General features: G+C 37.4%; 1 protein-coding gene across 4 annotated transcripts in view; it reads right to left on the reverse strand.

Annotated features, from left to right (window-relative positions):
• Positions 1-719: 719 nt before the first annotated feature.
• Positions 720-13,267, reverse strand: part of MTA3 (metastasis associated 1 family member 3) — a 139,719-nt gene continuing 127,171 nt past the window's right edge. For 3 of the 4 annotated variants that reach the window (XM_040551300.1, XM_040551301.1, XM_040551302.1), the window contains one exon: positions 720-1,199. In XM_040551300.1, coding sequence (XP_040407234.1) covers positions 1,064-1,199 — 136 coding nt within the window. In that variant the 3' untranslated portion in view covers positions 720-1,063. The remainder of the gene's footprint in view (positions 1,200-13,267) is intronic. The other variant, XM_040551303.1, reaches the window with a different exon arrangement.

Consider the following 13,267-nt stretch of genomic DNA (forward strand, 5'->3'; position numbering starts at 1 on the left):
CCTCTTGATTTCAAAGTAGGGCAGAGATTGTTCACCTGTAAGTACCTGAGTAGAAAAAAGACCTGCGTCTGTTGCCATTCCCACTTTCAGGGGAACTGACAGCTTCCTACAATTAGTTACAAAAGGCACATCATCTCTCCATGGTAAGTGTCTACCTGTAGCCTTACAAGCATGAATTTCAACACATTCTGCAGACAACTTTCTTAACCTGATGTATAAAAATGTAGTAATTATTTTGTGGAGAGGCTTTGTTAATAGGAAATACTCTATTTCCTCATGTTTTCCTGGGAATTGCATTCTGCTGGTTTTGACTATTCAGAATAGACTTCAAGAAATGCCAGAAATACCCAAAGAAATAGGTGGATGCTTGCAAATATATAGAAATTTGGACCAGTTCTTACACATGCAACTTGTCCAGCTGGATGTTCACTGCCACACATAATACTTTCCAGGATTTTAAACAGAATTAATATGGCCAACATTTTGAAAATTTGACACTAATTCTGGGCTCTGCCTAATTTGGTCTAAGTTTCAGAACTGCTGAACAACTCCTTGTTCACATTTCAGTGTTTGGATGCTCAGCAGATCAGAAAATTAAATCCAAAGTGACTCAAGCTGATACTGTAAAATTCAAATACCCAGTCTGCAGCTCAATTTGAAAATGCAGTCCCTAAAGACTAAATCCTGCTTCAAAGACACTGCAATAGTTTTGAAAGCTGCCTATCACACCACTAGAAGGCATGGACAAATGTGGTGGGTGTACTTTGCATCTATATTCCGTGTGGTCAGTGTGAACAGCCCCTCCCTGACCAGCCAACTCTGATGATGGGGAATGAGGGGAATATAGCAGGATGATCATTGATAGGCTTGCACAGCGAATCAGAAGTAGCCCCTTGCAGAGGCAAGGGAAAACAAAAGCTGCTGTTGGATCCTGCCCAGGACACAGAACCCAACCACAACATGTTCATATAGTGTGTCTGTCCTGAAGATGTGGAAGGTCCTGTTGTATCTGCATTCATAATTAAGATTTTGACATGATTATGGTGCTGATGCTGTTATATCTTCAGTGCATGATGGTTCTTGGCTCTGTTCGTGCCTGCCTATTGTTCATGAGAGACTTTGTCTTTGCAATGATTGGAGAACAAGGTGTTCTGGAAGCTCTTTTCAGCTGCGATCTGGTAAACTTCTTACGGATTTTTCTGTATGGAGGGAAGGAGGGAAAGGAGGGAAAGAAGAGAGAGACAACAAGAGAGGTAAGTCTCAGTCTTTCACAGACTGCTCGAGAGCCAATAACAAACAAACAAGCAAATACTCTTACCAGAACAGGAAGGCTAGTTCATGGAAAAGAGACTTGCAGTCAACAAGAGTGAGCCCTGGCCATCAACTGATGATTCACAGTTGCCACCAACTAGTAACTCATAATTGCTCAGTGAAAAGTGAATTGGTGTTAGACAATATTTGGACAACAACATTATATGAAATCTTAGGCCAGAATGCTCCAATAGGGGAGTCCTTATGTGTGATTTCAATACAGGAATGAAGGATCACAGAAGAAAGAACCACATTAGCACCCAAGTGAATGTGTTACTTCTACAAAAGTGATGGACTGAGACCAATTTTCAGTGTTATTTTCAATGCATCAATTCTGTAAGTAATGGATCACTGGAGTCTTTGTGCTTTTTGAACTTGTGCCTTTCAGGTGCAATAAATTCACTTTAATTTTAGTCAAACATATTAACTACAGGTGGTCATGTTGTTTGTATTATAATCTCATGCAAGGATAATTAATTCTGACACAAAAAGCTTTGTTAGGTTCCAATTGCTCTGTTGGCTCTGTATTGTTATAAGTCAAAATCATAATGCTGACCATACAAAGTAAAGTAGCAGAAATCACAGAAATGACACACACAGAGTATGTCAAGAACCATCTTCATTGGCAGAGTCCAGAATATTAGATGTTGATGGAAAATTGTTTGTTTTCTGAATTCACTCAAGTCCATTATCCCAGCTTTCATTTAGGTAGTTTATAAATTACAGAGATTTTGAGCGTATGTAATTAAAGTGACTTATGTCCTCTAACTTTAGAGAGACCAGGCTTTCTAATTCAAACATTCCAAGTTGAAAATCTGACCTGATTGCAAACTACACAGTGCTGAAATGCATCAAGGTGCATCAAGGCTTTGACACAGTAACAAAATAAGTGATTTGTCCCTTTCATCTTAACAGGCTGCTAACAGTGAGCCTGGAAAATGGTGGCACCTAACATTGAAAATACAGGGGCAGCTTAAAACATAGTCTTATTGAGTACTAAACAGGCTCTTCTTTGCATGTTAAATTTTCAACACATATTTAGTTGCTGGTTGAGTATTCCTCAAAAATCTAAACTTCCAGTTAAGTAAATGAGCCACAGAAGAGACCATAATCAAGGACAAAACAAAAAGCCCCAAATCAGGATAATATATCATGATCTTGGAGGTTACAGGGAGCCTGAAAAATACACCTATTTTGGTTTATGTATATGAAAGGAACAGGGAAGTATTTGTCTTGGCTGCCTGAAAGCAGGATGTCACCAGCATCTTATGGCCTACAAAAACAAACTGGGATTTAGCATCATTCAGTAATAAGCACAATAAAAGAAAAGAAAATTAATCCCCAGAAAGGAAAGCTTAGGCTATTCATGCAGTCCACAGAGACACAAATTTACTGTTTGAGTACTTACTTTACATGGTCATCTTTATTTAGGCCTAAGAAGATATTCAATATATTGACAAGAAATTGCATCCAGAATGGTAAAATCATAGAAATTTAAACTGAGACTGGTAGAAATATGCACTTCTAAAATGAGGAGACGACAGCTAGGTTTGGTAAATTTATGTTAATAGACAAGACCTGTTACCTGCAACGATTATAACGGGGATCATTCCAGAAAAAGCTTAAAGAACTGGATCCCTTCTGATATATTTATCATGGAAGTGCCTAAGAATGGTTACATAGGAATTAGGTCTTCTCCCTCTGGAAAGGTGATGGGATTGCTAGACCAGCTGAAGTACATCTACACCATGGCACACAGAACGGGGAACAAACAGGATGAGCTAGTTGGCACTGTGCGGCAGAAAAGCTATGACATAGTTGCCATCACAGAAACATGGTGGATGACTCACATGACTGTAGTGCTGCAATGGCTGGCTATAAACACTTCAGAAGGGATAGACTAGGAGGGAGAGGTGGGGATGTAGCCCTTTGATGTTAAGTAGTGTTCATATTGCCTAGAGCTGAACAATGGCAATGACAGGGTTGAGCGTTTATCGGTAAGAATCAAGGGGAAGGCCAAGAAGGCAGATGTCATGATGGGAGTCTCTTATAGACCACCCAGCCAGGATGAAGAGCGAGAGGAAATATTCTATAAGCAGCTGGGAGAACTCTCACAATCACTGCATATTGCTTCTCTGAGTTGTGACGAATGGAGTTAAATCCAGTTGGATGCCAGTCACAAGTGGTGTACCCCAGGGCTCAGTGCTGGGGGCAGTTCTCTTCAATATCTTTATCAACGATCTGGACAAGAGGATCAAGTGTACCCTCAGCAAATTTTGCAGACACTAAGTTAAGCGTGAATGTTGATCTGCTCGAGAGGGATCTGGATAAGCTGGATCCATGGGCCAAGGCCAACAAGGCCAAGTGCCGGGTCCCGCACTTGGGGCACAACAACCCCATGCAGAGCTACAGGCTGGGGGAAAAGTGGCTGGAAAGCTGCCCAGCGGAAAGGGACCTGAGGCTACTGGTGGATAGCCAGCTGAATATGAGCCAGAAGCATGCTCAGGTGGGCAAGAAGGCCAACAACATCCTGGCTTGTATCAGAAATTGTGTGGCCAGCTGGACTAGGGAAGTGATTGTCCCCCTGTACTCGGCTCTGGTGAGGCCGCACCTCAAGTACTGTGTTCAGTTTTGGGCCCCTCACTACAAGAAGGACATCGAGGCCCTGGAGCGTATCCAAAAAAGAGCAACAAAGCTGGTGAAGGGCCTGGACTGCAAGTCTTATGAGGAGCAGTTGAGGGAACTGGGGTCGTTTAGCCTAGAGAAAAGGAGGCTCAGGGGAGACCTTATTGCTCTCTACGACTACCTGAAAGGAAGTGTTAGCAGGGTGGGGGTAGGTCTCTTCTGTCAAGCAACAAGTAATAGGACAAGAGGAAGTGACCTCAAGTTGCAAGGGAAAGTTTAGGTTAGATATTATGAAAAAAATTCTTCACTGAAAGGGTTGTGAGGCATTGGAACAGGCTGCCCAGGGAATTAGTTGAGTCACCATCCCTGGAGGTATTCAAAAGACGTGTAGATGTGGTGCTTAGGGACATGGTTTAATGGTAGACATGGCAGTGCTAGGTTGGACTTATGATCTTAGAGGTCTTTTCCAACCTAAGTGATTCTATTCTATGATTCTACATTTGCTTGCAGAAGTTTGTATTTATTTAAAGAACCAATGTGATCATTAGTCATTTGAGAAGCCCACAGTTTATAGAAATGTTAGGTAAGAGTTCACCCATCTTAATTTTTAATATGGCAACTTCATAAACCATCAAGTAGTTCCTAGTACTGAAAGTAATTGGCAGTTCACACTAAATATAAGAACGCTAAAGTATTTGTGATTAGGATTTATGACTATTAAATAACAACAGTAAAGTCAAAAGATGCAGTTATTAAATACTGGTTCCAAACTAGCATGAAGAATGGCAGAATTAAAAAGGGGGAGGTCATCAGCACTGCATCAAGCAAACCGCAAAAACAGTTTATGAGCTCTTCAGTTGGTATTAATGAAAGTATCTCTATCCAGACTGTCAGAAGGCCTAATCTGGTATGCGCTCTGCAAGGAGAATCCAGCACTTCTATTTAAACAGGATTGTGATTAAACAGGATTCCAGAAATTAGCTTTCTGGGATATAGCGTTTCAGAAATAAAATTCGAAAGATGGAAATTTCCATTGACTTCATTAAACATGCTATTCGAACAATTGCTTCGCTAAACCCAAACCTGGTTCTTTTTACTCTAAAAATATACAGGGAGGAGGAAACTGACTACACTGAAGACTTTAGCATCTAAAAACAGCTAAACATTTAATAGCCACTGATAAGGTTTTACAACCCTTCAGCTTTTTTTTTTTTTTTTAAACATTTGAGCATGTGGGTTGTAATAGTAACTGATGAAAGGCAGGAAATTCAAAGATAACATTGTTGGTCCCTCTCTCTCTCAAAACACTTCAACACGCTCTCCTCCCTCCCTAAGCAATACAACAAATTAAGGGCAGAGTCACCTTTAATGTTCAATTTCCTGTCCCTTTTTGAGTTAACACCAGCCATATGTTTTAATTACATAAAGCTTTTATTTGGTGGTGGCAAGTAAATGGCTTTAATATCTGTAGTGATGATAACATCCTTTGCAGTTGTTAGGAAAGAGTAATTGCTATTTTCCTCTGCTTTTTCTTTTGATTCTTGTACAAGTGCTTGAAGCATGATGCATTAAAGACTTCATTTGAAATGCTAATTAAAAAATATTTTAAAGCCTTTGCATTGTATTTCTAGTCCTCCTGAGACCAAAGGTTGGAAATAAATCAAACCTTCAAATAGATGATTGGTATATAATGCTCACTATGCTCATTTTTATGTCAAATGTGATGCATTGCTGCCAATGTGGGAAGACGGCAAATTCTTTATGTCTGCATGACGGTAACTGAAGAGAAAGGTAAATAAGATTTCTAGCAGCTACTCAGAGAAATATGGAAATGTGCATAAGTACTACATACTATTAAGATGTATTTTCTCTTTGCAAGTTTTATGCAAGGACTGTAACATGCTGGGTAGAAAGAATAGTTAGGCTGAATAGGACACTTACGCCATGCTTAAATGTAACCAGACAAAAAAAAATTTCAAAGAACCAAGCCTTTCTTAGGAATTCAGTGAATTATATGCAACTAACCATCTGGTGAAGTTAAGCACAATCCTATATAACCTGTTGTGATGTCCAGATTTCTCAGCAATAGAATAGCTGCTAACAAAATTTCTGATTTGTAAAAGCTGACTCAAAGTTCTGTGCTTAAATGCCATGCATTAAAATAGAAGCGTTTTTAAAACTTGAATAAAATAAAGTGACCTTCAGTCAATGTTAGTCAAGAATGCATTTTTCAAGCCTTTTCTAATCTGAGTTAAAGGCATTACTTGCTGTAGCTCTGTTAATATCAGGCATATCTGTCTGTTACTGCTTCTATATATATAAACTGCTGTGTATCAGTATTGCCTCCTCGACATTGCATTGAGTTGTGATTGGAGCAACTTTGTTCTATTTGGCTATACCAACATTATTTAAGAAGGAATACAAAATAAATTCAAGTCATGGCAGAAGATTTTACTGAGAGAGAACTGTGTGTAAAGGCCTGCTGAAACTTTAGCAGATGACAAATCTTGTTTTGAAAGCGAATGCAAAGAAACATTTTCTTATGAAGGGGAACTTGTCCATAACCCTTATATATAAGGGGTATATATTATTATTATAATTATTATATATAGTATATAATAAATACTGAGGTCCAGAAATGCTTTTGATGCTCTGTTTCCACTACAAATATATTAAGGACCTATTACAAACCCAGCTACAGAGTTTTAAGCTGAAGTACACTGCATTATGATTCCTGCTTTACCTAAATTACTTTGATATTTTTGCTAGAGTCTTTCTTATACTCATGTCATTTGAGCAACATTTTCATATTCAAAGATCTAGTGCCATGGAAATGAACTATCACCTAGTTGTTGGTGGTAGCACAAAGATTATGAACAGGTTGGTAGCAGGCATAAGAGAATGGATTCACTGAACAGTATGAAAGCTGAACTCCTTCCTAACCTCTAGATTGGGATGAAGTATTCACTATGACTTGGCAATGGTAAACAGGAATTGAAAGTTGCCAGTTGTACAAAACACTGCCACCCTAGAAGCAGGTGGAGTTTTATACGTTGACTACAGCAAGGCAGGATTTTGCATTATGGTACAAGTTTTATGCAAAAGTTGCAATCAGTATAACCAAGAAAAACTTTAAAACAACAAACAAAAACAAAACCAACAAAGACAACAAACCCTGACAAACCCTGTAATTCAGATAACAGCAAAACTCTTCTAGACAAAGATTTCTGAAGTTGCTGCTGCGGCTCCAGCACAATGTAAGCTTTGTGCAATGTAAGTTTTGAGCGCAAGCTCAAGGCCAGTTAGCAAAGCACAATTATTTTCAAAGTAATCATGATTCCTTGGGGGTATTACACTTAATTTTAATTTCTCTGATGGTTTGTTTTATCCAGGGGTACACTATAATTACTCAGTGGATTAAATTACAAGTGGGGGTACTATCTTAGGAGTCTGATAGTCTTTCCATTAATTTCAACAGCCTTTTAAATAAAGTGAAAGGCAAAAACATGAGCAATGCTGAGTCTGTTAAAAGAGAATTTAACTGGGATGAACCTGTAGGCACAGATCCTTTGAAACCTGACAGATTACAGAATGACTAACTCACATTACTTCCTTCATTTCTACCTGGGTGAAAATGAGGAGAAGTGTGAATGCTGTATTTTATTTACCTATTTGGCTTGCTGATTTAGACTTTTTGTTTCTTTCCCCTCAGCACTTTACAGTAAAGCTTACCTATATTCCATTAAAGTTTTGATCTAACCTTAAAATTACAGAATTAGGAGGAATGCACTTTGAAGGCACAAGTGGGTTGATGCTGATATGCTTTTTAAAAATAAACTCCTTTGTGAAATGTTCATTTACAAAACAAATCACAAGTGTTTTAATAAGTATCAGGCTACCGGAGAGCATTTGCCATAAGCCACTTAGTTACATTATAAAATTAATATAGATGGCAGAGAGTGGTACGATCTTCATAAGATTAAAGAGGTGCTGCTGTAGACACTCCAATATCATTTAAATGTTTTAAGAGCTTGCCTTATTTTTCTCCTCCCAGCAAGGACGCATTTTCCTTTGCTGGTGGTTATGTTCCAATTTGGCATGAATATTTAGAGGAAAACTGTCCTCTATGAAGAATATTTTACAGACACACCAGTTAAACATCATGGTGTCAGATCTTCCTGAGCAGCTTAATATAGTATTTTCAAACACCATACTACATTGAAGGCTTCTCTGGCATTTTGTGTTTCAGAGCAACAGCTTATAGCTACTATGAATATAAAAAGTAGTAAACGTTCTAGAGCATTTTCTTTACTGGGAGGAAAAAACCCAGGTCGTTTAAAGCATAGACTCCTGTGATCATGTCATAAACCACCTCTCTGTCTCTTTCTTGCTGCTGGTTTAAAATTTACTCGGATAAATTTCCTTTGAAGCAGAAACCTTCACTTTATGTGCATTTATAGAGTGCCTAGAACAACAGGGACCTCACCTATTACTGAAATTATTAATACTGCTTTTACTGCAAACAACTGGGATGGCTTTTGGAAAAATCATCTCATCCATCAGGTTTTCCATGCTTTCATTTTATCTGAAAACAGCATATTTCATTAATACTGTAAGATGTCTAAGGATTCTCAGTGAGAATAATTAAAGAAGTGCACAGTATTATTTTCTGCATTAGTGTTGTTTTTTTTTTTTGTTTTGTTTTGTTTTTCAGATGAAAGCTGGAACTGAGAAAAACTTACCTTTTAACCCCTAAGAAGTGTTATAAATAGACACTGTCATACATCAGTCATCACATGATGACTAAATCTTAACAATCAGTAATAGACTTATTCTCACAGTTCATCTGTGAGCTTGGTATTTACCACCAAGAGACTAAATTTACCTATTGCAGACAGCTAGGGCAAAAATGATTGCACATCAGTTTCAGTGCAACACGGACTTGATCACTTTTTGCCAAAACTGGCAGCACCAACTCCATTGAACTCGTTCCCACCCCCCTCTGATTTCTGGTAGGCACAATTAAAAAAAAATCAACATAGATGGTAGGAATGATAGACACCACAGGTCTCAACATGGATTAACCAGTTGGATTAATTAATGGATGGACTTGCCCTGGTTCTTGGGAGAGTTTTGCTAACTCAGCAGTGACATCTCCCATTGCACACCAAACAGCAATGTCTATCAGAAAAGCATGCATAGAGCCATATGTTCCTCAGAGAATTTTTCCCTTGAAGGGAAAAAGGCCTATCTAGGATTCATAGCATTCAACAACAGCATCCACCTTGGTAGAGGGGATAAGAACCGATAAGACCTAGCAAAGGTAGCTCAATGGAATGGATAAAAAGTAAATTATTCATACACTTTAAAACAAAACAATGGCTCAGGCTTCAACAGACGTGTAAGCTGAGCTATGGGACAGCTGCTTTGAACTTTATCTGAAATTAATTAGCCTCTCCTTAGCTACCATTGACTTCAGATAGTTTAAGACATGAATCCTGCTCTATTAAAGAAAGGGTTGCTTAACCTCTCTTCCCCATGAACGTACACACAAGATCACTGCAAATTTATCAATATGTAGGCACCCTGGGAATCCAAGGAGACAGAAAGCTTTTTGCAGGCACAAAAGACAAAAGATCTCAAAGCAACTCCTTTATGTTTTCCTTAATATACCAGGCAGGATGTCAGAGGGACATCACCCAAACACTATTTATACTTTATACTATATAACTTTATGCTATATAACTTTATATTTTACCAGTATAAATTTTCATCACCATCTAGTAATTTTTAAGACATATAGTTACTTTGTATATTGATTAAACATCACCTACTATTAGATTAAAACATTACTCACATGGCAGAATGCATTTTTTTCTTACACAAAAAAATAGAGAGAAGATGCATCAGAGCTGGCCGTGAGTAAATGCAAAGTTGCTTTTGACTACTTCCCAAATGTCTTGCATAGTAATTCACAATTCCAGAAGACAATTTTTTATCTTTGAGAAGGGTTTGGAACATACAGCTTCTGATTTCTGCCCTTGGGCTACAAACATCAAGTGCCATTTCCCTAACAACATTAAATGCCACTTTGAACATTTTCAAAAATATCTTCTACTAAATACGCATAAATCCCAGATGACAGAAAACCTTACCTGACTAGTCTCAGCATCTTGATATAGATTCAGAAAGACTTTTTGGCTGGTTTCAATCATGTGTTTATATTTGACTTCTTGAATGGTATGTCCCTTAAATTAGGTATATGCTGGCCAAATGCCTTGGTGACACAGGGTCTAGCAGGTCATTCCCAAAGGAATTGTGAGGAAGTTCGCAGTTTAATAGCTTGCTTTAAGAAAAAATAAAAATGCTGAAGAAAGAAATTGAAGAATATGAAAAATGTCTATGATATGCTTCGTAGGAAAAAAAGATCTTATATTTTTCTTTTCCAGTTTTGATACACTTTAAACACCCCATCATAAACACTTTAGTATTTATTAGAACTTTTTCAATACAAAACTTTTTTAATGGCTTTTTATTAGCCTTTTTGTTTCTTTTCTTACCTTGTTTGATTACTTCATCTAAGATTTTTGGCCTGAATACTATGTTTACAATATTATAATATTATTTGAGATTGATAAAAAATGACAATATTTTATCAATATGTTATCAATAATGCATATACTTTTCCTGGAATAATATATATACTGATAGAGTATATTTGGATGAGCTTCTTGGCACTCTGGTTATTTGCTATTAAGCAAGGGCTGAAAATCAAAATTAATCATTCTTACCAGAAAGAGTTGGAGAGAAAAATTTCCTTCACAGAAGTGTCCCCCTAGGGCCCTGCTCCACAGCAACAATCTCTTGTGTGATCAGTATTTACTCTACACAGAAGCTCCTATGTAAAATACAGATTAGAAATCTGTACTGTGGCACCAATAGAGAAAAGCTTTGCCACAAAATTATTTGACATGCTAATTTCTAAGGTAATCTTCATTTTAGATCAGAATTTTTATTTAACATTCATATTATCAAGGGTCCACTCTAGTTCATTTTCTGACTAGGGTAAGAAAATTTCATCCTGCTCTTCAGTCATGGCCAGCACTTTTCCTGTCAGTATCTCACTGTGCTTGCTGATCTGGTTAATTAAAAACTGCAGAGCATCCTTGAGAGTAGGTGTTCATTCATATTATTCAAGTTTACAGACAAAAAGATGGAGCTGTTCAGAGGTTAAATGCTTTGTCTGGTGTCTCATGTCACGTAACAGAGGCAACAGGAGTTGTGATGCACAGATCTGAGCTTTTACCACTTACACAACACTTCTATTGTGTTTGGTCAGGTAAATATTTTAACCCTTATCCATTGCACAAGTAATGAAACCAGCCAAGTCTCCTTGAATGTTTGACAAGAAGTGATTGTTATCTCTGTGGTTGGCTTTCACAGTCACTATTTTTATGTTCTCTTCAGTATTCTACATTGATAATCCCTATGCAGTTGCTTATGAAAGCTTTTCACAAAAAGATGCCAACTTTTTTTTCCTTTTCCCCCTCTCCCCCCCCCCCCCCCCCCCCAGCCTTATTTGCATTAATGCTGTAGGGTCATTCATTTAAAAGATCTTAATGTGTTAAAAACATATCAGAGAAAAATAACAACACATGATTAAACCTATGCACTAAAATATATACTCATGTATATATAGCTCAGAAGTAAATCCTCTATCTGTAATTTTAAACTAAGAAAACAATACAGAGCAACTTGTAAATGAAAGGTAGTGGTCAGTTCCATGGGAATTTTAAGACTGTGGGATTCACTGACATATTTCCAAAATATTCACCACTGTAGAGTTTTACAATCGTCTTTGGTATTTACCTGTAACAACAGTATGTTCATCAAATCTAATTTCTGTATCTAAATGCACATTATTGCTATGTTTTGCTCTGCCTTCAAATAAAATAATCCTTAACCTTGTATCCAGCTTCTACTAAATACTATTGCTAACACTGGAGAGAAATCATAAAAAGAAAAAAAAAAGTCTTTGAAAACTGATATTTTGCAGTTTTTGAGGATTACAGTCATCAATAGCTGAGATCTAATGCAATAAACTGTGGTTTAGGAACAGTAATGGTGAGACAAAGCTAATTTTACTTCTGAACTCTGGTGTTATTCTAGCATTGCTATAGGTAACATCTGCATAATTACTCTTGTCTTTATCTTTTCTTTGATATTAAATATGCAGAAGACTATCCTGGTCTAACAAGTTAGCATTTTCATCATTACTTTATATGTTTCCCAAGGCTTTATTAATGTCCCTTTAAAAGGGAAACTGGCTTCACATCCAAAGATGTTTCTTTATAGAAATTTTTTTTTCTTGTTCAAAAACAAATTGATATTAACTCCCACAATAGAAGACCAGGTATTATAAGGTGACACATTCCCACTGGGGATGTGGATTTAGGAAAAAGCTGAGCAGCAAGCTAACAAAAAAACAAGCCCTAAGACCTTAAGTTAAAACATCCTGTAAAGAGGATTGTGTTCAGCTACATCAAATCCTCTGCACAAACACAAAAGACAGCTTCTGAAGGGAAATCTTTAGAAATGGCCAACCAGACTGCAGGGAACTCAAAGTTTGTCAAGAACTGTAAGAAACAGGTTAAAAGAATTGCATGACAGCCCAATTTAACATCTGACTTATAAGGTGTGTTACTATCTGACATACTCGAGCTGCCTGGCTCCACTCAGTGGGAGCCTTACACATTTAAGGGCTTTGCTGAACAGGGTCTGGAAGGTCGAACAAAGTGAATGAGGTTTCTGGAAAAGTTAAGTAATTTTACAGCAGTTTCTCTACCAACAGCTGTGTTTAAGACAATCCTTAATACACTTATTATCCTTGTATTTCATTTCAGTTCCTTTTTTTTTTTTCTTTTTTAAGTTTCCTACAGAAATAAAATTTTTGCAAAAAGTCTCATTTTGGAAATTATATTTCCCCTCTCAAATATAAAATGCTCTGGCTACTTCTGTACCTTCTGTCTGAATGTGAAATTACTTTTGTCAAAGAGAGCAGAGATGAGTGCTAGTGGTTAAATAACACCTGTAAATGTGTCACTGCTCTTTAGCTGAGTCATGTGAATTAACCACATTCAAGCTCCTATCTAAAATGAAATTGCAAAATATAATTTGGTATCTAAGCCACCACAGAGAGGCCGCGTATGTGAATTTCTGCTCACAACAGGGTAGAATCCCAAAAGATCAGTTTACAAGATCCAACTGTGTGACTTTTCAGGCAGCAGTAACTAGGTCATTTACAACCATCTGCTCATAGCCCCTGTCTCCC

Source organism: Cygnus olor, chromosome 3 (assembly GCF_009769625.2).
Source record: "Cygnus olor isolate bCygOlo1 chromosome 3, bCygOlo1.pri.v2, whole genome shotgun sequence".
Taxonomy (NCBI): Eukaryota; Metazoa; Chordata; class Aves; order Anseriformes; family Anatidae; genus Cygnus; species Cygnus olor.